At 37.6% G+C, this 27,113-nt stretch overlaps 1 protein-coding gene across 2 annotated transcripts in view; it reads right to left on the bottom strand.

Annotated features, from left to right (window-relative positions):
- Positions 1-6,336: 6,336 nt before the first annotated feature.
- LOC111864109 (myotubularin-related protein 14) overlaps positions 6,337-27,113 on the bottom strand; it is a 25,840-nt gene continuing 5,063 nt past the window's right edge. The window contains exons 3-10 of one of the 2 annotated variants that reach the window (XM_023851138.2): positions 26,181-26,434; positions 25,855-26,097; positions 24,420-24,642; positions 21,815-22,389; positions 20,006-20,233; positions 15,332-15,442; positions 11,921-12,013; positions 6,337-8,548 (exon numbers count right to left, since the gene is read on the bottom strand). In XM_023851138.2, the coding sequence (XP_023706906.1) occupies positions 8,386-8,548; positions 11,921-12,013; positions 15,332-15,442; positions 20,006-20,233; positions 21,815-22,389; positions 24,420-24,642; positions 25,855-26,097; positions 26,181-26,434 (1,890 nt within the window). In that variant the 3' untranslated portion in view covers positions 6,337-8,385. The remainder of the gene's footprint in view (positions 8,549-11,920; positions 12,014-15,331; positions 15,443-20,005; positions 20,234-21,814; positions 22,390-24,419; positions 24,643-25,854; positions 26,098-26,180; positions 26,435-27,113) is intronic. The other variant, XM_023851139.2, reaches the window with a different exon arrangement.

Genomic DNA, 27,113 nt, shown 5'->3' with positions numbered 1-27,113 from the left:
GAGTTTGTTTTTTGTGAAAAATCAATCACTAAAAACTGTCCTGAGGTGAGACCCTCTCCCCAACATAAATTTGTGTTATAAAGAAGTTTGTTAAACGTGGAGGCAATATTTTAACATGAAATATGAATTATAATTTCATAATAATTTCCTGTTATGGAAATCCCAGGCACTACTCAAGCACACAGAAAAAGTGTTGTGAACTTTACCCTGTTGTTATACACATATACAATGTTTAAAAAGTTTTCCCTCTTTTATCTTTAACTTGTATATGTCATGACCTACTTATCAATGTACTAGCAAATACAGTATATCAATAACTGTTTCTCATCAAACTCCAGCTGCATAGTGTTCCATTGTATGGATGTAATTTATCAGAAGAAAGATTTGTGGTTTTGAAAACAGAGGTACTACTAGTATAAATACATTATGTTTCCTGAGTTAGTGAAGATAATCCTTTTAATGGTGCTGTTAACAGAATTATTCTTCTCTCAAGCTGTTACTGGTGAGGTATGTTATAATATCTGCAATCTTACGGACATTGCGAGAAGCCATACAGATATGTTGGAACATTTTCCAGCATACCAGACACAGACAAAGGAGCTAGAATATAGGGTCAGAAAATTGGCCAAAAATTTCGAAACTATTAAAGGTGAAATTACAAGCCCTTGGGTTCAGTATCAAAATCAGACAGACAACCTGCTGAAAGATGTAACAGAACTGAAGACTGTTTCACATTATTTTGTGCAAAGACTTGAGTCAATTGACATTTACCAAGGATTTACAGACAATCTAGTAGATGACGTTGCCCAACTGAAAGCAACAGTTCAATCTCATACACACAGCCTGAGTAACTTAGAGTCATACAAGGAGAAGACCAACACCATTCAGACAGATATTAAGAACATCAAGGAAACTGTAAGTAAATATATCATTAAGAGGGATGAAGCAGCTCACCAGAAGATTGATACCCTGTACAAAAATTATGATCTCCAACAATATGAAATCAAGACCCAATGTCAAAAAGTGCATAACCTCACAGAAAAAATGGATTTAACTGTGGAAAAATTGAATAAACTTGAAACTTCCCTTGACCAAGTAAAAAAGGAGCAATATATAATACAGGAAGAATTACGCACACAGCAGAAAACTATACAAAAATTTGGCAATCTGATCACTGCAATTGAGCAAGTAACAAAGGAACAACAAATATTCAAGACAAAATTAGAACAACTTGTAGATCAACTTCAAAAATCGAATGTGCAGGTTACTACTCCAGTAATCAAAACAATCCAGCTTGCTTCAACTAAAAGCACACCCACAATCCCAACGTCTCCAACATCTCCAACAACACAGCAACCAAAGAGTGAAAGACGGGTCATCAGGAAACATGCTCATGCTCGAGGGACCAATATTGTTATCACTGTATAAACACGTCACACAGTCTACAGGTCTCATTGAAGAGCACTGTTATGCATTATTCTTAATTATTAATGGATATATATATGTGTGTGTGTGTGTGTGTGTGTGTACGAGGGGCAGTCAACAGTGTGTGCGCTATCTTATCGCTCATTCTTCATCTGCAGGGGAATTCCGGGAACTTTTTGACTGACCTACGTATAACAGTTATAAGAGTGTGGCATCATTGTGACTGAAAAATAAATTCTTATTCAGTGAAACTCATTGTAGTGACGCAAGGAACACTGTGAAAATGTGATCCAAAAGCAGCTAGCTTCAAAGTTTAACCTACAAAAAACCTACTGTCGTTAACATATACTGAACACAGTGTCTCACAAGAAGAAAAATTAAAAGTTGGAAGGTTTAGCACCCTAAGGTAAATTATTCTACTTCTTACACTCATGAAATGCTTTCACTTTAACTGATTGTTTAGAATAATATTTATACTGCAGCAAGTGCTAACTTCCACAACTTCTTTGGAATGATACACCATGTTTTACAGAATACAGTATGGACATATTTGGTGATAGCACAATTACACTATGATCATGAAATGCTTAATGAAAAGTAATATTTTACTTGTATGCAAGCAAGAGAAAAATCTCTGCCCATAGTCAGTTTACTGAAAGCTATCTGAACTCATGAACATGGAGCATTTCAATTAATCAAGCTGCTTACATTAACAGGTGTAGCAGAAGGTTAATTCATTAATCATATATATTTGCAGCCCTTAACTGGAAAACTCTTCATGGTTACTTCTTGTATATGACTATCTACAGTTACCACAACAAATTCTCTTATACAAGAAGTAATCTTTATCGTGTACACTATGGTTCTGAATTCCAATCATGATCTGATCTCTTATTTTTACATAATATCTCTCAAACAGAAAAGGCTTTTTTTTTTTCCAAAATCTAAGACTCAAGTTTTTTCTTTAATTGATTATTTAAACATCCAGTCACTATCAAGACTATATAGGAGTGGCAGTCTGTTCTACCCTGAAGCCAGAAGCAGGTTTCTCCAAAATATTTAAGCACCTATAAAAACCCAGGCATTTAGCATTAAGTTGATGGTGTACTAGATAATGTTTAGATAGAAAAGTTCACTGTACACGTCGAGTTTGGCAACAAGAAAAGTAGCTTCCTAAAGAGATACACAAATGTGGAATAAAGAGGAACGATGAAAGCATCATTCAACACAATATTATTTTAAGACTTTGTATTTTAACATCTTTATAGTAAATATTATAATATAGTAATATCATTTGTTCAGTTCCTCAGTTACTGTCCTCACATAATACAATAAGACTCCTTTTTAAATGATGCACTTTGCAGTTAAACCTCTTGCTCTAAAGGTCCCATATATCTATATAAATATATATATACATTTAATAGCACCTCCTCACCTCCTACCCCCAACGATCTGTTATGTGGAAAAGTTTACCCTAATTAAAATATGAACCAATATTTCACAGGAGTTCTATAAAAAATATAAAATGTAAAATCATGTAAACAAATGTGGAACATACTGAAAACGTAACTTCGATTTTTGACACACAGTACTTTGCTACTCTTACAAATGCATAACTAAAAGACAGAATGTAACAACAATAATTTGAAATGCCCATAAATTGACATACATTTCACAGAAAAGTTCTTGAGGGAAATTCTGCACTTATTTCTGGGACAGCAGATAAACCAGCAGTTAACTTCAACATGACAGCTGGTTTGCATGTTGTAAAAAAGCTTGAACTATACGACACCATGCAGTCTTCTAAGTGGTAAAAATAGAAGAAAACTTATTCTTATGGTGTTTTTCTCTCATTAGACCATCAGTCTTTCATGTCGGGTAATGGGATTGGGCCCATATTTATAAATAGACCTAAAAACGACTTCGTTTTAGGAACTGACACATCAGACCATCTACTCCAAATGGACCTTGGGCTAAGCTGAACTTCCAAAATTTTGTCTTGCATACCTTTCAATGTTATTCAAAAGCTCTGTGCTCTGCATCTGGTTGGTTAAATTGTGGCCCTGCATTTTTAGTAAATGTGTATGCTTTGGTTTCTTGTCACCCAGTGTCATTTCTTCTCACCCATCAATATGGACAACATTTGTCTCACTCTCAAACTCACTTTCTGATTATGCGTTGCTTGATTCTTCACTCACACTTTGTCCTTCATTTTCCAAATTCATCTCATCATCAGAGTCTATATCGAGTTCTTCATTTAACATATCACTAATGGATTCTCCATCCTCAACACATACGGGATTATGTTTCCATTTTTTCATGCGAGAAGGCAGACATCTGCAAGTATGTAAAGACATGTGGATAACACTGATGTGAAGTAATATATAAATGGCATTCATTCCTCAAGAAATTCATGACTTCCAGATGGCAGAAGGCAAACAAAATATTCATGACTGTGTTGGTATAGTATACAGTGCCAAATAACGATATATGATTGACATATGACTGCAAAAACTCAAAACAAACTTTGTCGATCATATTTCGACATTCGTCTATGGAAGCACTGTCACCATGTCGATTATATATCGACATCCGAATGGAAAGGATTGGAGGAGCTACTCTGCTGGTTTGTCTAATAATACCATTATTTCCACATTTTTAGACCCCTGTCAAACCTTCTGAAGTTGAAGAAATCCATCTTCTTGACAATCATGACACATATCATTTTAAACAGCTGTGCATCTGAAGTTGTAACTGTGATGGTTACTTTTTCTCCACACACATCAAACAAAGAGCAGCCTCTTGACCTCACAGCATATGGGCCGTTTTATAACTTTTTATAACCACTGCTCCTCAAATGCTTACCATTCGAACAATGTAGGGAAAACAGTTGGCATATACTCCGCATTACAGAAGTGCTGGGGACAGTTTATGTTGGGACGTTTGGCATGGGTAACATTCTCGGTGGCTTGAAAATGGCCGGAATCTTTCAACCTGACAGATGTGTATTCTCAGAATATGATTCTGTACTAGCACATGATAGATTGTCTTGTTAGAAAAAGTACAATGCCTTGTACTTCCAGCAATGTCATGTGAAGCAGAAGCTGGTGCCTCGCCTCAAGCAGACCTGTCAGCAACAGCTACAAATTACTTCACCTGAACAGAATCAACTTTTCCAGATACTGTAGAAAGAAAACTTGGCAACAGAAGGAGAAGAACAGGAAGAACCTGCACAATGATGGATGGCAGAGAAAAGGCATTAGGAGACAAAAGAATAAAAGCAATTCATAAGTGTTAATTAAAAACCACAATAAAATCTGAAATACAGGAACAAAGAATGGACTTCTGATTAAAATTATGTCAATGATTGTGAAGCAGAGGTTACGGATGAAGATGATTAAGTGATACTGCTGAGGAAATGATTGAAAAGTGGTACTAAGCACAACTTGGAGGAGCTCACCTTAGAAACTGGAGACTACGTGCTAGTTAGCTCCCAGAGAAGGAGATGACCAAACACTTTGTTGAAAATATTTTTTCAAAGAATCCCTCTAGTATGAAGTTCAAATACAACTCCACAAATGCACTAAGGAGAGCAGTAAATTTGTGTTGAGTCTGCAGATAAACTTGATGTCAGTGAAGCTGATTTTACCATTAACAGCCTAAACCGGTTCCACAAAAAGGTTCAACTTGTGTACTTGGCTAGTTCTGGTTTCAAATAAAAGTAAAAAGTAAAGTTCCCCTGTAACAGGCCATGGAAGCCCATAGGATTATGAGTGGTTGAGGCTCCAACATCTTCTACACACTTGGCTCACAGATGGCGGTAAGGTTGTCAGCCTTACACGTCGGCCTCCCTTTACCCACCCAGGAAGGTTCCTGGTACTCATTTCTGCTAGAGGCTGAGTTGACCCCAGGGCCAAAGTGTGGCTGGAAGGATTAGGTAAATTGATAAAATCCACCTCATCTGGATTCAATCCTGTGACTTTCCGTCTTGTAGCATAGTGCCTCAATCAACTACACTACCGCGTGCCCCGTCTGCTTTCAAGTAGATTTTAGAAAATATAATGTAAAATAAGTTAAAAGGACATGAAAAATTTGCAGTAGAGCAGGTCTTGTGTTTCATGTAATAACTGGATTGTACAGCAAAGAGAAAAGTTTCATAATAACGAGCTCAATAATTATTATCTTTTCATATGGTAAAAGGTGTAAAAAAGGATAGCGTTCCAAAGTACATGAGGACCTTGTACCATGGAAGTTCTTTAAAAAAACTCAAACTTCATTCTTAAGAATGGGGTTAAGATCAGAAATTTGTATATTGTGTTTTACTGAGAAAAATGTGCTCTTTCAGGTGACATAATCATATCTTAAAAAAATAATGAATATTTGTTTCACAGAAAACATCAGAAAAATACTCTAAGGTACACGTATCCCTACTTAAACATACCAGTATGATTAAAATACTTTTTTTTTAACATAACATAATTTTCATTCAACAGTATCCCTGCACAGATAAAAACAATTATTTTAGGTTACGGTACTTTAATGTAACAAACATGAAATTTGAAGTTCTTATGGCAGTAAATATGAAGATCACTGCCTCCCGGGATGTGACACTCTATAGACTGACAGAAATATACCTTTCCACCTAACTACCCAGCTATCCAATCCTCTTAGGACACTAACACTCCAACATCCCAGAAGACAGTAATCTTAAACTAATAGTTTTTGTACCCTTCCAAATTCTGGGTTACAAATCCTAGTAAAGGTCAGGGAAATAACTATAGTGATGACAACACAGTAACTACAAGATTTCATTAGGATTTGATGTTCTCACAACAGTGGTTATGAATAGTTCTATCTTCTGATATATCACACCATGTAGTCCATTGAACGTCAACTAATCGACATTTCAGAGGAACATGTCACCTCCATCTTCTGGTTCAAAGAATAAGCAAAGCAAGAAAACAGCATGAAAGCAGGTGGCAAGCTCTGATGATCCGTTTGGCTGATTCTTCGACCGCAAAGAATGAGGTGACATGTTACTCCAAAACACCAGTCGACTTTCAATGGACTACATTGTATTGTATCTCAGAATACAGAACGCTTGGAAGATTTAATTAGTATTCAACTACTCTACTTGAAGAGGAATGAAGGTATGAGTATATGGTCTGCCATGATGGCAGAAGGGGATGTGTCAAGCTACTGTTGTATAACAAGATGCCACAAAAAGCAGTGTACTTTTATTTGGCTGAAAATTATTTGCCAGTGGGACTAAGAATCTGTTTTATCTTCATACTGCAATTATCTGCATCTAAATAAGCCTTGCTAAGTAGATAAAATTGATATACAGGTATCCCTCTGTTACGAATACTTAATTTATAAATTTTCGCTATATTGGAACGTGTTGATTAGTACCTACTCGTACTTCTCACTTAATGAATTTCATTTTTGCTACAACAACTAACATTTGCAAACATCCTTACCCAGATGCATCTCCCACCTTCCCAGTCAGTCTATGCAACTCATGACCATATAGAATCAGTTCTGCTTTTGATGCTTACATTTTATGTGCAAATATGTTATTTGTGGCCACTGTGGCTCTGTGACAAGTGAATGTGGCTGCAGTAGGTGTTGATAAGCCAAAGAAAGGAAAGCAATAAGTCTGGCTACAAGTTTTATCACAGCATTGCATCATATTTGACAAAATATATGGTAAGAAAATATTACAGTTTTATTTGCAACAATAAATATCATAAACAAGTAATACTGTTATTATTTTAATGCTTACTATTAAAATGTTAACAAATAATGGGGGATTTTTCTGGGACCCATGAAGGAGTCAGTGACTTTTACATTTGAAGTAATGGGAGAATAATTTTTTATTCACAAATAGTTTTCATGGCATGAATGAATTACCTACGTAAATTGGGGATACCTGCACATGATTTATATCATATTGAAGGTCATGTGTAGATAAGAATACAAGATCACCTTTTACTCAAGAACTGTTTCATTCTTGTAATGGTTTTAAGATCTAACCTAGTAGCAGGCAAGAATACAGGAAGATATACCTGATTATGGGTAAATACGAACCAACCACAGATAGAAAGCTTGTGTTTATATAGCAGAAGCTTGAGGAAGCGAGGGGGATTGCAGAAGCCACAGCAATATCAAGTTGCCAAAGCACTGGGCAGAGATGTACACACACTTTGTGAACGATGAAAAGCTACAAGTTAAATGTACCGTATTATTCTTCATTTAAGACTTTGGTCCGAATGGACTGACCTGACCTAAACAGACTTCACTGTTTCCATGGCTAACAGTCCACTGTTAGTATATATGGGCACAGTAACATTATCTTCTTCAGGTAGCAACTGGAATGATTTCCTGTTGGAGGGAAGTATTTGTTCAAATAATCAGAAAGAACAACATTTTAGAGGCATGATTTGTGGATATCTCATAAACAAAGGGAATACAATAAGGTGTGCATTAAGATGATATTTGGGAATGACATTAAGAAACTGTGCTTCCCGGTTTATATCAGATAGGACAGCTCTCCTCCCCACACACACACAGACGCGCGCACACACATGAAGAGATACATAATCCTTCTTTACGCTTAAATAACTTCTTATGGTACATATTGGTTTCTAAACTGGAGTACGAATTTCGGACTACAATCAATATACATACATACATACATACATCATTTTACAATGTGGCAGTTTTGTTTTGATAGATAACTTTTTAAATTCTTAATTCATATATAATGTTGCAGAGATATTTCCTTTGTCAGTATTACTTAGGCAGTATGAGACAAGCACCAAGGTACATTTTCACCACATAAGATGCAATGCTTATTTACAAAACAAGTCTTAGATTACAAAAATATATATCTTTTCTATATTTACCAACAGTCTCATTTAACATTACACTTGTCAGACTTATAAAAGGGGAAAGTTCTCAAACTGAAGTCCTTTGAGTTGAAATGATGCCAACTTTCTCAGCAATGTTACCCAGTAAGCTTCCAAGCCCTGAATCTTGTCCATTCTTAAACCTGAATCCAATTGTTGAGCAATATGCATTATAGAAGAGTGTCCGGACGGTCTGGAGTCTCTCCCGTCGTCTGAAACAATTTAGATCTCCATTTACCATTGTTACCAATTACTGGCACAGTAATGCAACACACAACCACTGAGTCCCCTCCCAAATAACTTCCACAGGTTATACAGGGAGATTATATAAGAGCTTGCCATGAACCATTTGGTGTGTCCCACAGAAGGGACATACGCTATTTATGCCAACTCACATGGCATGCATTTGGACTTGTGGCATAACTGGCATGCCAAAAGGCTATGCACATTACCATTTCTCGTCAGTATTACCCATTAAATTCCTGAACAGCTACTGTGAAGCAAGCTTATGTTATGTGTGCCTGCTGACCATAATCACAAGCCTCAAACATTCTACCTGTAACANACAAAATGCCACTTGGCACTGACACACACTGAAATGCATGTTCATCATGTATGATACCCATGTGGAAAGTAAAGAGATGATTTGGGAATAAATTTCAGGATATTACAGTTATAAACTGGGGGGGGGGGGAACTATTCATAGAATCACCAAAAATAATTACACAGTGCTGATATGAAATATGAAAGAATCAACCCACAAAGCCAAGTGCTCACTGAAGAGAAACTGGAAGAAATCATTGCTGGGTTTTATCTTCTCATAAATCCCATTGATGCCTAGCACAGGAGACTAGGATTGAAGTTTCAAGTTTTCTCTGTTTCCAAAAGGGAACATCAATGAACGAATGTGAACACATTATGGAGGTACAAGGGATGTATGTGTAACAAGGGCCATTTCTGGCATCTGCTGTTCCAAACATGTGCTACATGGCCATTCCTCTGCCTCTAGCTCAAGTCCTCTCTTCAAAGATTCCTGTACAGAACTATCAACTGAACTTGTCCCTTGCTCATAACATTTTCGCACAGACCACACAGAAAACACATCTCTTCCACTGTTGTAGTCTAACTGTTGCATTATTAAGAATCTGCTACCTAGCAATGGGAAAGTGTTTACTGAGCCACTGCCCAGCAACAGCCCTGGTATATCCCCCATCTTGTGGTCATTGCATAGCAACGGCTCTACATGCTACAATACTGTATTTCAGAAGGTAAACTGTTACAAAGATAACACAAAAGAATGAAGCTGCACAGATAAAAACTGTAACATCTGATATATGATATCTCAAAAACTGATGCAAAGTACAGCATAAGTTGTTTTAACACACTGTCTGCTAATATCACTTCCAAGACATGGCTGACAGCCCTACCATACTATGTCTCTGAGACATTTTAATGTTTGAGCCTAAATCAACAGAAGGAGGCAGAGGCAGAGGCAGAGGTGGGCACTGCAATACTGACTCATGCATACTTTCAATGCCATTTCTTGCTGTCATCTTCTTTTCCTATTTGTAACTACTTGCTTACATAATGAGATGGCAAATTTTAACCTGATTTGTATAAATGAACAGTCTTTCTCAACTGGCCAAATCCAGTCTGCCTGACCTTGAGAAAAACATGCAGGCAGCTGCTGAACATGCATGATGTGAGAAACACATGGGCAGAGGGACCATCAGTTGTGTTATTATGCAATGTCTCTAGCACTATCAGAGTTAATTTCACTGACCACACAACACATTTTCATTATTGTCACACTACATGTTTCGACCTCAAGAGGTCACCTCAGGTGTACGAACACAGCTGCACAATTACACGCAATCACATTAACTCTAATATTGATTAAATACACAACAGGATGCAAGAAACAAAGTCTCAGTTCCCTTCTAAGTCCATTCAGAAGTCTGTTTTGAGTTCCCATTTACAGTACTGAACTGAGATGGTGAAACACACATTTGAACAATGGGATTTTACATATGACATTTATGTAAAAGATAAGTAATGAAAATCGTGTAACAGAAAGTTCTGCTCTCGGTATCCCAGTGTTTGAGTTCAGGCTTCATCAACGATCTTTGAATTGGGTTCAACTGGGTATCTCTTACACAAGAAACACACTAGACAGATACTGACTGCACCAGGGAAAAGCTTGACAAAATCAGAGGCAGATTAGAATATTTGCCTCACAAATCCCAACATGATCAGCTTAACAGTCACAGGTTTGACAAAAAGTTGCATGTACTGCCATATAAAATTAGACAGGTTTAAGCAAATGAACAGGGTGATGATGAAGAAAGAACACACTGTTAAACTCATTTCTGTGGGCAGTCATGACAACATTCTTCAGGTAAAATGTAATTGTTTTACTGATGAAGCTTGGTTCCACCTGAGTGGGTGTATCAATGCCCACAATACACACTGGAACAGCAGTTTTCTGAGACAGACTTTTGAAGTGCCCCTTCACAACAAGAAGACTGCTACATGAATAGGAAACATAATTTGGAACAGGCTATTAATTATTAATGACATTCTTAAGCTTTTCTTTGGCAGCATTACAGAAGGACATATGGTGGCAGCGCCATAGCTCAAGTGGTTAGTCACTGGCTTCCCACCATGGCAGCCTGGGTTAGATCCCGGGTCTGGTCAAGTGGGATTTGTGGTGGATAAAGTGGCGCTGGGATGGGTTTTCTCCAAATACTTCGGTTTCCCCTGCCAATCTTCATTCCACCAACTGCTCCACAATCACCCTCATCTATCATCTGGGGCTGGTACAATAGGCAAATCAGTGGCTGCTGTGCTGAGTGGACCCAGCTGGACTCCACCCCCCACTAGGCGAAGGATATGGTTATTTCATACAAGATGCTACAACACACACTGCTTACTATTACATTAATGTATCAAATGAGGTGTTTGGAGACAGACTGAAGAGTAACAGATTGTGGCAAGGTTTTCTGACCTTAATCTCTCTGATATTTATCTGCAGGGAAACCTAAAGAGCAAAGTATACTGAAACAGTCCCCATACATTCACATTTGTGAAACAATTACATCTACAAAGATCAATGAACTCAAATTAGTATCAATCTGTTCCAGAGTCCTGAGTCTGTTTAAGAACAGAGGGAGACATTCTACTGTGATATTTAAGTTCTTTTAAACAGTTTACTTTCTTTAACAAATACTTGTCAATGTTGATAATGTGCAGTGTATGAGCTGTGATACTAGGATTCTTTTTCTTGGCAGATGATAGCTAATGTTCCGGCTAACACGACAACAGAGAGTCAGACAATTCAGCTATCTGAGGAAGACAGGGTGTATGTATGTGTCAGTGTATATATAAATTAATTTCAGAATGTGTTTCTCCACCATAATAATGCCCGTTGTTGTAGCAGTAAAATACATTTAAAATTCAGAGTGAATGTCAAATTAATTTTGTCAGTTTGAGGAACGTTGCCATTCTTCTCATTACAAAGAAGAGTACTGTTAAAAACAATTGGTTATAGTATGAATTAATAGTAATTATGAATCAACACTTACAAAGTAATATTGTCCGAAGGTCCTGAATTATATATAAAACATTCATCTTCTATGACTGTTGTACTTGATTCAGCTGAAACCTGTCCTTCACATCTGAAATATAACAGAGTTTAATATTAACAGCTTATGTTACTTAAAATATAAAATTTCACTGGACACAGACACAAGTGAGTCTCAAAAATTTTAAGACTCAATTGAGAAAAAATCTGACTCTCAATTTAAATACTGATTTTCTTTGTTTTGAATTTCAAGCCATTCTTGCATTTACCCGGTTTGAACCCTTTTACTGCAAAGTAATATTTTTTCAGTTCATTATTATCAATATGCAATTAAATCCCAACATAAAGTTGTGTAAACTAAGACCTTCTCAAATTTTGATTTAATTTTTTTTTTTGTTATGGCTAAGCTCCATATAAGCCAGTCACGGTAGCCAAGCGGTCTAAGGCATGCACTGTCTTCGCTCGCTTGGAAGCTGGGATCATGGGTTTGAATCCCACTCAGGGCATGGATGTATGTGTGCGTTTTTCTGTGTTTGTCTACAGGTAGAGGCCTTGCGACAATCTGATCACTCGCCCAAGGAGTCCTACTTTATGTGTAAGATCTAGAAAAACCGAAGTGAACAGAGTTCATGGAGGTAGGCCTAGACCCACTGGGGCTGTAGTGCCAAGGAAAAAAAAAAAAGCTCCATATAAATAATATATATTGCTCGCCAAATATGTATTTCTCATTTTTGTGATTTACCTGCATTTAGTGAATGAAAACCCAGTACCTTGGTTTCCTATCACATTTATACAAATGGAAGATAAGATGTACAAACTTTGATTGTAATCAAATTTTTTGTCAAAAGGCATGAAAATCACAGAGGCTCAGTGCATGGTTCCATTGTTTCTGATATAAATTAATTGTTTTTGGCTTTCATTCATATCCACACCTCTCACACTGTTCAATAACATTTGTTTATTTCTCTACTTTCAGCAAATTTTAACACTAAATGAACATAATCTAAGCAGACCATAGTGTTTACAAAATAAAGTATTATCAAAGTTAATGCCATTATTGCATAAACTCTGCTTCTGATGTATCATATTCTTTTACAGTGGAATGAACACTAGAATCAATATGATTTATGTTCTGGATATGGTGATTAGATCATGAGACAGAAGTCCAGTCCATGAAAGTAAAGCACTTATATGTCCATCATTTAGCAGTGACTATGCAGTACCTTAACCACAGAAGACAACAAAATTACTTGAAATAAATCATAACGTTACTGAATTAAAGCAGAAAAGATGTAAAGCACATTTCACAAGCCACAAAAGATTGTAACGTGCAAGAGCACTATAAAAGATTACTCTTGAATTTTGTAACCAGCGCAGTTCACTGATTTTTGCATAAACATCTTTAAAAAAATATACGTTTCACAAGTTCATGCATATGTGGGTATGATCAAGAGGTTTAGCTATTTATGATTTCAACCTGAGATTGCTGGCAATACCATCTGCAAAATAGTATAACATGGTATAAATTAAATATAACAGCCTAGTATAGCTGTCTAGAATGCTAGGATTATATGTGAAAACTTAGCAATTAAGTTTTGGGTGAGTGTGTGCATGTAGGTGTGGCAGAACACAACTGTTAATGTAATTAAATTCGCTAGTGGAGGGTGGAGTCCAGCTGGGTCCACTTGGCATGGCAGTCACTGATTGGCCTATTGTACCTGCCCCGGGTGATGATGATGATGGAGAATTTGGTGAAGTGAAGACTGGAAAGGGAAACCGAAGTACTCAGAGAAAACCTACCCCACCGCCACTTTGTCCCCCACCAAGTCATTATATATCATATTTAACAGTAGTACTTGGTATTCATGTAAGGCACTTTCAGGAAAGGAAATATACAGATGTCTTGCCCTTAACTTTCACATATATTGTCAGCTTTCACTACTGATTACACAGTAATTCATTCCTTACTGTTAATCAATAGTATATGACTGCTGTCAATAAATGAAATGAAGTCAGACATACTGATTTAAAAAAAAAAGTCTCTTCCATGACCTATGCTTGTTAAGGTCATCTGAGCAAGTATGGTGCACTCTTCTGTGCAGCTGCATTTAACCCAGAGCAGCAGATATTTCTAGCATAGTTTTATGGTGGGGGTAAAAGAGTTAAGTCTACCCCTTTGACAGTAGCAGCCACAAAAGTTTGCACTGGTATGTAACCTTGCAATATTGAGCCTGTCACATTACCCTTCCAGAACAGGCAGAAGCTATTTTTTTGGAAAAGTATCATCATAATCACTAATTGAATTGAATTGAATTGAATTGAATTTATTTACATTCTATAAATCCTAAGCAGGTTAGTACCTTTGGATACAGAACAAGCCACTAGACTTCCAAAATAAGATAAAGGTTATTTTTAGGATTAGTGTGACCTTGTTTTCATCAGTGAGATTGAAAGAATCAATCACAAAACAATTTAAATGTTGCTGGATGTGATTTCCAACCATGATACAAGAACCGTTCAGGTGTTGTAAAATAGGAAGCAGATAACATGTCAGGATAACTAAATAAATGGAGTAACAGCTGTAGACAGTCTACAGAATGTGGAGAAAAGTGTGTATACAATAGAGAAATAAATGTCCTACAAATGTGATGGTTTCTGTTACACAGCACCGTGAACTTGCCAGAAAAATGATCTGCATAATGGTCCAGTTCTTTTCCTGAGTGTTGAAAACAGTGAGGAACAAGGGGGAATTCGTGAGTAAACAGGCACTTTATTTTTTGACCAGTATTGTCACACTTCTGGAACAAGCACAGCTGCCACAGTAAGAAGAACAGCAAAGAATGTTTTCATCCCATCTCAAGATGAAGAATTCTTTATTTTTCTTTCTAAAAAATTACTAGATTTACAGATTGGAAATTAATCCACAATACACTGCAAATGGACAGGCTACTTAGGGACAAAAGACACAAATTCTTACATTTACATCCTCACATTACATAATGCATCCAATTCAGAAGGAACACGATCATCACGTACTGGAATTATTACTTCGGATGTGGAACTAACTCAAGAAGATATGTTATGATCAGCATCATGTTCAGAATAATCCCCTCCTTTGGAGGACTTCACTCACTATGGGTGTTCTTTTTCATCAATGATGATTCATGCAGTGAATATACTTTCCTTTTGAGAGTCAAGACAAAGCTTTTTGGTACACAAAATTTAGAAGAATCTGTTTCTCCACAATTCAAAACAGTATGCAGCTTCCAATACCACTCTACTCATACTTCCTGAACAAAGAACACAAACTGAGAATGACAGTGCAAGAAAAATTCAACCAGTTAATTACAGAAAAAACATAAGGAAGTAATTATATCAGGCAAACATATTGTACTTATTCTTAAGTACTTACAAAGAGGTATTACTGCCATTCTGTGACAACACTGAGTTTGGAGTGGCTGAATCTCCCGTTGAAGTGGAGGCAGATCCCCGTAAACTACCAGTCCCTGAGATCAGCTGCCAGCTGTAAAATCATGTCGAACATGAAGAAATGTACCAAACACAACATGTGTTCAGACTGTGAAGGAACTGAAAATTCTTATACAATGCTGAACTGAACTGAATAGAACAGGAATGTCTTCATATCCCCTACACATGAAGATCAAAATATAACTCATTTCTAAAAAGCTGTGGTATTTGTACTGAAACCTACTGTTACAGACAAAGTCACACAAATATCTTTAAATAGTGTCACCCCATCATTTAATAACTTTAAACTTAACAGATCTTTTTTTTTTATCTGAGGTATTCACAGTAGTGACTATGAAGGGTTCTGTTTTCTGGGATATATCATCATGCAGTCCGACAAAAGTCAACAGACATTTCGAAGGAAGATATCACCTCCATCTTCAAGGAAGAAGATGGAGGTGATATGCTCCTCCAAAATGTCATCTGACTTCCACCTGACCTAGATTACTTTACATCCCAGAAGACAGAACTCAACTGATATTTTGTCACCGATTGTAGCCCAGACCATCCTTAAAACACTGTTCTCTGAAGTACTGTTTTCAGTTCCTAGTACGTAAAGTAAAGCTATCCCTGTAACAGGCCGTGGAGGCCCATAAGGCTGTGAGATGTTGAGGTTTCCACATTTTCTAGACAATCGGCTCAAAGATGGCGGCAAGGTTGTCAGCCTTAAGTGCTGGCCGCCCTTTACCCCCAAGAATATTCCTGGTACTCATCTCTGTTAGTGGCTGAGTTGACCCAACGGCCATAGTGCGGCTGGAAGGATTAGGTAAATAGGGGGAAAAAATCCACTTCATCGGGATTCGAACCCATGACCTTCCAGCCTGTAGCATAGTGCCACAACCATCTATGCTACTGTGTGCCTACTCTAATTTTAAACATTGCAATGAATTTGACCATTGCTAGAAAACGGTTCGGTAAGTGCGTTCCCACGGCAAAGAATGGACTACAAATAGTCCATTGCTGGGCAACAGTTCAGTAAGCACATTCTTGTGGCAATGGATAAACAAAGAAAAACAGAATAACAGTGGAACTGCAAGACATGGTGACATATTCGGTTTGCCCTAAAGTTATAAAAGAGTTCAGTTCATTCGCGAGTGAGCCATCGTTCAGCATTAGTCATTCACAGGAGAGTTTAGTGTTCAGCAGTGGAGTGTTAACCAGCAGAGAACGGAAGCTGAAGTGACCAATTCATAACTCAGAACCAAGTCATTCACAGTGGAAGAGAAGACACTCGTAGTTCAGTATGGAATGGAGTGAGTCATAGGCAGTCATTAATTGTAATTGTAAATAAGTACCAATAAATCCAATCATCCAATCCAGAACCTGTTATATTCGTCACCCAAACCTTGGATACATGACAATATTATTTCCAAAAATTGTTTGCATCTTGTAGAGATCAGCTTCTAAAAATCAGCCCTCATATAACAGATGCTAGCAGCCTAAAATTATATGTAATTAATCCTCTGTACATGTGGCATCGTGCTAGAACTTAGTTTGGGCAAGTGTGATATCTGACTGCCTCAAAAAGATTGGATTCTTCGGTTACAACCATGAAGGAGACAAAAACGAAGCCTGACTAGGGACAGATGAGAGTGATGACGATACCTGAGAAGGGTTACAAGAAAGCTTCAAGGACTGTACAGCTGCAGATGATAATGTCCTGCCCTGCACTCTGTTAAGACTCTGTCAGAGAACGGGAACAAGTCCAGACTTTCTAGCTTGTGGTAAAGTGAAATAACTTCTCACAGTTTATTTCTTAAAACATTTATTTCTTATGTTTAAATTCTCTGAATATGGCCTCTCAGCACATTGCAGAAATCTTTTAACAACTGTAATAAATCCTTTTATTTCAGTGCATGCCAACAGTGAATAGCCTGCAGGAGGGAACACTAAAGGTAAAATGTACAGGTAAAGCTGTCCCTGTGCTTAACTAATTAAGCACTATGCCATTAAGGCGTGTGGGGGAGTGTATGTATAGATCCACATTTTCTTGACCTTGGCACTAGCTGGAGGTGAATGGTCAGCCTCATGCCCCTGCTGCTTTACTCAAAAGGACAGAGCCCCTGGTGCCCATTGGATAGGAGCCTGGGTGGGCTCCAGAGCAGGTCTGGATTATATGGAAAAGAGAAAATTCTTGACCCTACTGGGACTCAAACTCCAACTCCTTGGTCGTCCAGCCCATAGGCAGCTGCTATACCAACTGCACTATTAAAGGTATACATTAAAAACTAGACGTACAATAATGCCAATAACGACGACAACAAATTTATAATAAATACGTGGCGGAGGTGTCCTTGTGTCATGCCAGACCATAATTTTAACTGAGAGTTGTAATATGAAATGATATTTCGGTTAAATATGCCTCACCGGTAGGCAGAAGTGGCAGCAGCTACCTGCAGAGAGCCACAGTAAATGGTTCAAAATGGCACCTCCACTGCTGAAGTGGTCTTTTATACAGGTTTGATCTGAGATTTATCTCTTGCTTGCCAAAGGTCTTCTTCAGCAGAAATTCATCAGGAAGTCTGTCACTGTATATGGTGTGAATGCCATGCATGACATTCTAGGGAGTCAGTCATTGGTGCAGTGAGTTCAAAAGTGACTGCACCAGTGTCATGGATTCCCTCTCATCGGGTAGATCAGCATCATCAAACATAGAGATCGCTGCACAGCATGCTGATCAATGGGTGAAGCTACAACTTTACACAGAACTAGAAATCTCATATGGTGCTATATTTGACATTGTTCATGAAATGCTTCAATGCTGGAGAGCAAAAGCACAAAGGGTCTGATTGACAAGCACAGACCTGGAAAGCTGTAACACTGCTCCACGATATTGATCCTTTATGCTACGGAGAGTACGGCATTCCTGAATACCACTGTTACATGTAAAGAATCTTGCGTTAACCACTACACTCTAGAATCTAAGTAAACATCCAGAGAGTTGAAGCATGCAACATCTCAAACACCAAGGCAACACCAATTGCAAGCAAGGTCATGCTCACCACCTTCTGGGACACTTATTTTATTGATGTGAACTGTCATAGTATTAAAATGCATCTTTAGTGAACAACATATTCCTGATGCCTTTTCAAAGTTCTATTATTGATGGATACTTTAGTAAAATAGGACAGAGAGCACAGTTGTTCTAAGAAGACAACAGTAAACTGGTGAACTAGTGTAACAGTAGAATGTGTGTCTCACTGCAGACGACAATTATGTGGAAAAGAGTTTTTAGTGTGGATTATAATCCCAAATGTGTAATATGATGAATTTATATATGATCTGTGAGATATAAATTTATGAAAGTAACTTGTATATAATTTAAATACGTATAAACATTATCAATGCTCTGTTTCCACAGACTCCCTTGTTGCACTGAGGTAACCAGGAAGCTAGGAGTGGGCTCAGACAACAAGTACAATGACTCACCTGACTGTTTCTATATATCACTACCTTGCTGCAGATTTCTGTGGGTCATAGGGATCTGTGTTTTGTCCCCTAGTAAATGGATAACACTGGTATTTCTAACATTCTGAAGTTTCTGGATTTTGTCATGTAGACCTGTAGCTAAGCAACGACTGTGAAAAAAGCAACTATACAACAGCCGTTGCTAGGTAGCAGTTCCACCACAATCACAAATCACAACACACAAATCACAAATGCAACAATTCCAAGGCAACAAGAGGTTACTATAATGGGAAGTGGTGTTTTCTATGTGGTCTGTGCCAAGATGTTATACACAGGACAAGTCAGTGAAGAGCTGTCAGTTGGTGAGTTAGTGAGCGAGTTACGGGTTCAGTTGTTGTGAGATGTTGCTGTGAGAAGCTGGCAGCTGAGGCTGAGGACAGTTTGGGAATCCAGAGGAAAGGGAACATCTGCAACTGGAAGCCACTACCAAGCAAAGGCTAGTGGAAACTGTAACAGACTGAGAACACTAGTCTGTGTGTGATAGTTAATTGTGAAGCGCAGTAACAAGTTGTATAAGTGTGCAATAAATCCAATTACCAATCCAAACCACGTCTATAGTCACTAAAACCACATGACTATATTGTATATATATATATATCGCACAGCTTCGAAATGTGGTGTTGGAGAAGGATGGAGAAGATCAGTTGGACCGATTTTGTGAGAATTGAAGAAGTGTTATTTAGAGTCAGTGAGCAGAGGAATATCTTACATGAAATAAGAAAACGGAAGGCTAATTGGATTGGTCATATCTTACACAGTAACTGCCTCCTAAAAGAAGTTATTGAAGGAAAGATAATGGAGCAGATAGAAGTGACCAGAAGACGTAAGAAGATGCTGGATGACCTTGAGGACAGAAGAGGATATTCTCATTTGAAGGAGAAAGCTCTAAATCGCATTAAGTGGAGGAACTGTTTTGGAAGAGACTGTGGACCTGTTGTCTGACAGATTACTGATGAATGAATATCGCACAATATGTACTGCAGTCTTACTTTGAGGTTTTATTCTATGGAGTTGGTAAGGTTAATAAGAAATCTATGGTATTTATAAAGATTAGTCTTTTACAAATTGACATCATTTTTTCTACCCTCACCTTCCAGCACTTAGTGAACTGTTGGAATCATTTCGCTGTCGGAGGCGACTAGATACTGGGACTGCTACAGGACTTGTTCTGTTGGGATGCGGGGAACGTGGCCCTGGACCAGGCCCACTCTGGCTACACAGACTTCCAAGTCCAGGTAAGGCAGAAGGACTAGACTCACATCCTGATGACTGCAAGTGAGGTGGACACGTAGTCTGAGCATTATAAATTGGAAGATTGCTGTAAAAACAAAACATATTGCATTAGCCTACATTTCTACGGAAGCTAAGTGTTAACAGGAATAAGCTGGGAAGGAAACTATATGACATTTTGGTAGCTGTCAAAATTCATTCACTGTAACAACATTCTGGTGGGGGGGCATCAAAATGGAAAATAAACTAAAGTATCACTAACCAAATATGGTTTTAAACCAGATATAGTCAAGCTGTATTTGCATTTATTTATTTACAATTTATCTAGCAATGCTGTCAGAAGCTCAGCTGTACACTGCCAAATGATATATATATATATATATGAAATTTACTGCAAGACTTACTACTTCCTTTAATTATGAAGAAAAGGGAAACAAAGTTTAAACACTGGAAATAATAATGATATTTAATGCAGACAATTGGATTATGATGAAATAACTAATCTGTAGCACATTTAAAGGTGGGAATACACAAGCGCGCCGCGGCTGTAATGCGGCATTACAAGTGATGCGCGGAGTGATTTGGTGCACCTTGAACAAGCGACGAGCACGCAACGAACCATCTGAATTGGGCGCGCAAGCCGTAAGCACCTCAATTCCACTCTATCTTCGCTGTCCACATGACCATGGAAGACAAGGAAGCGTCACTTTTTTTGTTCTTTTTATAATAATCATTTTCTCTGGGATTCCACAGGCAAAATACAGTATAAATTCAAGTAATGTCACTGAAATGAATTCATATATTTCACCAAATATTATTAGGGTGATCAAATGATGATATAGGCAGGCCACGTGGTATGCATGGGAAAGATAAGCAAACACACTCAAAATTTTGGTTGGTTAGAAAACCTGAAGTTAAGAAACCATCTGGGAGACCTAAGCATAGACAGGAAGATAATAAAATGGATCTCAAATAAATAGAATGTTAAGATGTGGACTGGATTATCTGACGCTGTGTCCAGTTCTTGTGAACATGGAAATGTACCTTTAGGTTCTCTAAAAGTTGAGACACTTCACTGGCTGACTGCTGGTTTCTCAGGGGGAGGGGGGAACTGCTTCAGGGATTGAATTACTGTCATTATGTTTAGAATACGAAATCTATGTGGAAAAAAGTCACATTTTATATTCTAAATTTACAAATATGTTAGGTTGTGAGACTCTGGGTTCTCGTGGCATTGTCTGTGAAAAGTTAGTCTTCTAGTATGCGATGTCATGTTGTTTGATAGATACAAATGTTTCAGAGGATCTTCCTATTTCCATTTTCAGTACATAAGACAAAGACAGCAGTTTGCTTCTGAATGTTGCTACCTACGTAGCACATCCACAAAGATAGTAATGTAAAAACATGTGAACTTCAAGTCACTAACTCCAGGAGTAGGATCCTCTTTAGAAGCTAATTAATCACTCTGCCAGTAAAGAAATGTCCTGCCTTCTGTGGGATCCATAGTTTTGTTACTATGTTCACAGAAGCCCACCACCGGTCCATACTGTAAGCCAAATGAATGCAATCCATAACTTCCACCGCATTCTCTTTAAGATTCATCTAAACATTATCCTCTACTTGTATGTTAAGTATGAATGACCTCTAACGTTATGTTACCAAAACTTACCCATTAGTATGTTCATCAGATAAGTCGGGCACATTGTGGAAGAGCACAGGTGGATTGTCTTGACTTTTGCTACTAACTGAGCTACACGAACTGTTAAGACTGATGTTGGAGCCCCGCGAACTAACCGCACAATCTGCATCAAACAGCATACCATCCAGATGCAGGTCAGAGTCATTTCGCAGCACTGTTGCAGCAATGCTTCCGCCACTACCACTACTGCCACCGGTGTTCTGTTTCGACTTTGACCGTGGAGCCACACTATATTCATCCCCTACCAGATGCTTCAGAAAGTAGAAACAGAAGAAAAATATTTCTTCACCCTTAGTTAATCGATCCATAAGATTGTGTCCAAAGAGCATCCAGTCATATGCAATGGTGAAGTACAGAATCTGGGTGGCATTGAGAGACTGATGAACAGCACCATCTGCCCAAAGTGACAGGCGCAACAGTGAAATGAACAAAGGCGTGCGATCCCAACCACTGATGCAATGAACAAGAAGGCCAGTACTATTTTCTTGTAAATATCGTAACATTAATTTCATGTAATTTTGGGTCAATTTCACCAAGTCCCACACCTGGAAAATATAAAGGTAATATCATTAATTATTTCTAATCCTTCTCTATACATAAAATAATGGTGAGATTAAAAGCTCTGAAATTAGATAATTTTTGGTTACCATGGTAATGAACTGTTGTGTGTTAACACATTGCATTAAAATGAGTTACATAGTAGGTCATGAATGAGCAAGCATTCTTCTGTTTCAATCTATCATGTCTGTTTTATGAGTACAGATAATTTTCTTATGTGAATATGTGAAGACCAGTATGCTATATAAAGATTATTTAAAATTGACCATTTGTGTTATTCATGGGAATTGCATTCAGTGTTGATGTATAATAAGCTAACATGTAGGAGAAAGAAGTTAACAGCTCATATAACAAATGATGGAACTTCCTGCTGAATTCTTAACAGGTGTTACATTATCACATTCATTAATAATGTATATGTAAAGAATATATTTAACATTCTCTTTGCTATAGATGTATATGTACATATTCTGACATGATAGGTTAGGTTATGTACATTTGTCCTTCGACACTTACTTATTTCAAATTTACCAAAAAAAAAAAACTTGACATGGAAGGCATTAAAAATCATGTATTTCTTAAAATGAATTACACTAGTACCTAAAACATATTCCTTCCACAGAATAAATAAAAACAATGAGATTATGGACTTATGGTATGTGATATTGTGAAGTTTGGTTGATGTGTACCAAAGCTTTGGAGGAACCAGTTTGTCTCTACTCTCTTGGAAAAGTAGGTCACAACACAATAATAACATATGCATGTATTTTCAAGTAGTACTTTATTATATGTTTCAGCTTCCAAGAAGCCATCATCAGGTAAATACACTTAAAAACTTTTAGCTATTGAACTGCATGCTAATTACATGATGTAGTATTAAATTTTCCAAATAGTATACAATAATATAAAATATAAAGTTACACTGAAAGTAAAGTCTTAGAATGAACTAGTTACATAATTAAAATACAGTTAAAATCTGTACATATAATTATACGGTATTTCAAACTAGGTAGTTGTAATCGTAATAATGTATGGTGGTGCTTATGCAGACATGTTGTATACACAGATGATTGATATGGTGCTTGGAGGTCCATTGCTATATTGTACGTTATTATTTAATTCTGATTTCTATTTGATGGGCGCCTCCATTTGTGTGTATATGTCCGGTCAGGTGAGGAGATGGATTACAACTGAAGTTGATTCCAAGTTTCATTCTACATACTGAACTACTATCACACCACACGTCACATGACAGACCATAATACTATCTCCATACCCATTTTCAAATTTAATTTACACAAATATAAATCCAAAAGTACACAATACTTATTCCTTCATTAATACCTGTTGGTGATTCTTCTTTAAACATTTACAAAAGCTGCATTTATTGCAATAAAAACAAAAACAAACTCCATGGCTTTAGTCTGCAAGCAAAATATACCAATCGAGCGACTGCCGCTTGTCGGCGAAGTTAGTGCCAACTTTTGAGGTTAGAGGGTGTTGCATAGTCAATGCAACAAATCCCCATGGCCGTCAATTTCGGTTTTCTAGACCAGATCTGCTATTTCCTTGAAACAGCTTCTCAATTACACTCACGAGGTTGAGTGGATCCCGTTCCAAACCCATTACTTGTCAGAAAAAATCTGGCGGCGCTAGGACTCGAATCCAGACCTCTGGATCTGTAGCCAGGAACTCTGACCACTAGACAACAGAGGCGGTCTACTGTAGTTATCTGCCATCTCTGGTATGAGCAATTCTATTCTTACATTACTGTTTTGTGTTCATTTGCTAGAGAACACTGCTATGAGCAACCATGGAAGTGTTTATATTCAACAGTATGGATTCACGTCTCTAAGCGTGAAGGACTCAGGCTGGAAAACGAAATGTGAAGAAAGCAGTGACAAAAAACAGCACGTTGCATAATGAAGCCATCTTTGTAACCTGCACAATTCGTAATAAAAATCTGTTCCATCACATGTCCCTTCTATCATTATATATAACATACAATTCCCATTACCTTGTACTTCTCCCAGTCAATCTTAAGCTGAGAAGACACTGCATCATCTGGTACTCCAATTACAGCATCTACATGAGACTGTGTCCAATCAAAAACCAAATCCTCAGCAACATAATCATTATCACGATATTCTTTAAAAAACTCACACCCTGGATATGGCAGAGAGACAATCGTGAAGTCAGAGTAACGATTCTCCTTGTCTACCTTCTCTGATGAAGTCACACTGCAAAGAAAAATATATTTACATAAAATAGATCTCCTAACTTGTTAACATCTGCAGGGAAAATACAAGAGCAAGATATGTCACTGTCATTGAGTATCGCACTGTCAAGGCATCAGCAACGGCACTCTCATTGCACACATGTCATTCTTAACATTGTATTAAGGCTACAGATTTCAGACATCTCTGAAGAGAAATAAACTCCAGCCAGTTTCCTGACCTCTCACAGCTCTGGCATCAAGAGCATACTGTAATATAGAAGAGACACTCATATTTACGTTGAAAATAACTTTACAGCAGTTGTATGAGGCTCAATAGAATGTTTAAATATTTGTTTACATTATTTAGCAACTTACATTAAATTATACATCTTTTATGCAGAGTGTCCCAGGAGGAATGTGCCAGACTTCGGGAGGGTGTTCCTTATGTTAAAGTATGCCGATATAGCCCAAAACACCTATGTCCAAAGTTGAACGGTTACGGAGATAATTGCCAGAGAAGTGTGAAACTTTGACAGGTGTTACACACTTGTTGATTACCAAATACATATTAAAACTGGCAGGAATATGTGGTTTCTGTAATGTTAATAATGTACGTACCATCAAACTAACTTGTGAGTGACATGAAGCCATTAAATTGAACTACAAAAAAACTTGCACGACATGTCATAGTTGTCGTTAGTGTTCCAAGCACTATACATGACACATGAATGGAAAGCACTGATGTAACATGGCTGACTGCGCATTCTAGTATGCGAGTGTATGCAGCTAGTGTGAGCCGTCATAACCACACTCAAGGACAAACATCGATAAGACTTGTCAGCTGACAGGTACAGTGCGTGGACTCCAGAAGACCACACTTTTCTTGGGCCATTATCTCCGTAAACGTTCAACTTTGGACATAGGTGTTTTGGGTTATATCGGCATACTTTAACATAAGGAACACCCTCCAGAAGTCCGGCACATTCCTCCTGGGACACCCTGTATATAAAACTGTGTTTTAATTTTTTCATATCAACTCTTCATTGAATGCAGATGATGCAATGCTAAAAGCAATGATCATCTGTTCTCAGTGGATGGAGTATGTGAATAAGTTCTATTAGCAAGAATCCATGGATCTGCCCATGTTCAAATTATGACCTCAAAAGGACCTTCACTAAGTGTGTACTGTAATGCCAAGGGTATATAGACAACTTCTTCAACTTCAGATACTTACTTCATTCCAAATTTAACTTTTTTCTTCTCAACCATGAAATCAATAATAGTCCCAACATTAAGCGTTTTTAGGAGACGAATGTCCTGGCTTCGCACCTTGTCAAACAACTGCCAGTCCCTTTGTGTTTGTACTGCACCCATTAATTCTTCATCCCCATCTTCGGCATTTGCCTCCGTGACGGAGAAGAGGTAGTCTAAACCAGAACGGCCGTAAATTTCTGGGCCTCCAGATAATGTAGATGATCTGCGTGAAGGACGAGCATTAGAATCTCGCATGTATTGCAAATATACAAGAAACACTTTATACTGACAGATCAAGTAAGTCACCTGCATATGTGTTTACCACGATAGAGGATTACTGGAAGTGGGAATCTTGCCCGACAACGTGCAAATCGAGACTTCAAAAAAAGGTCACGTAGTCTAGTTGGATCATGCATGTTCTCATAGATTGTTCCAGTTGTGCGAGGTGGCTCCATGGGCCGTAGAGCTCCACTTACATTAGTAGAGGGATGCTCATACTCCAAGATTATTAAGTGGCTTGGATAATTTGCACTCAGTTCCCCTTCACTATTGCTTATAACCTGAACAAAGAGAATATACATACTATTAACATGTTGATGAAAATAAGCTATACATAAAAAGAATAGCCACTGTGATGAAAAAAATACCAAAGAAACAAAAATAAACGTGAGTTAAAGAAACTGTAACGAACTGTTGGAGGATGGAACTTAATTGCATGATTCCGGTAATATTTCATGTGCATGCTTCCCCAAGTAGAGTGGCTATGAGCATAAACATATTCAGAAGCTCGTAGATAAATATCTCTTGACTCCAGATATTCACACACCTGTGGTGCATGAGAAAGTGAGTGTGTTTAAAGGAGTAGCAACATCAGCAGGTACATGAACCTCGATAATAGCTGAGCCGTGTTGTTTTATTATTCATTCACTCATTCATTCATTTCCTTTATTTTCCATATATCTATACAGGTAACAAACCTAGGATGTGGAAATAGTCCCTTTGAGAATAGATGTGTCCAGATACATATAGTAAATTACATGAGTTACTGTTTTGTTTGTACTGTCTATACTATAGACAATACAAACAAAACAGTGAACAGCAAAAATAAGGGAAAGGAACACTCCAGACTGCATCTGCTATCAAGATGATTACTTATCTACCTCAAAGGGCAAAAGAGTGTTAAGCTGGATTCATATTACATACAAAATAATTAACTGATATTTAAATTTTTAATAATTA

Source organism: Cryptotermes secundus, unplaced genomic scaffold (genome assembly GCF_002891405.2).
Source record: "Cryptotermes secundus unplaced genomic scaffold, Csec_1.0 scaffold708, whole genome shotgun sequence".
Taxonomy (NCBI): Eukaryota; Metazoa; Arthropoda; class Insecta; order Blattodea; family Kalotermitidae; genus Cryptotermes; species Cryptotermes secundus.
Note: the sequence above shows the minus strand (reverse complement) of the source record. Positions and strands in the feature narration are given on the sequence as shown.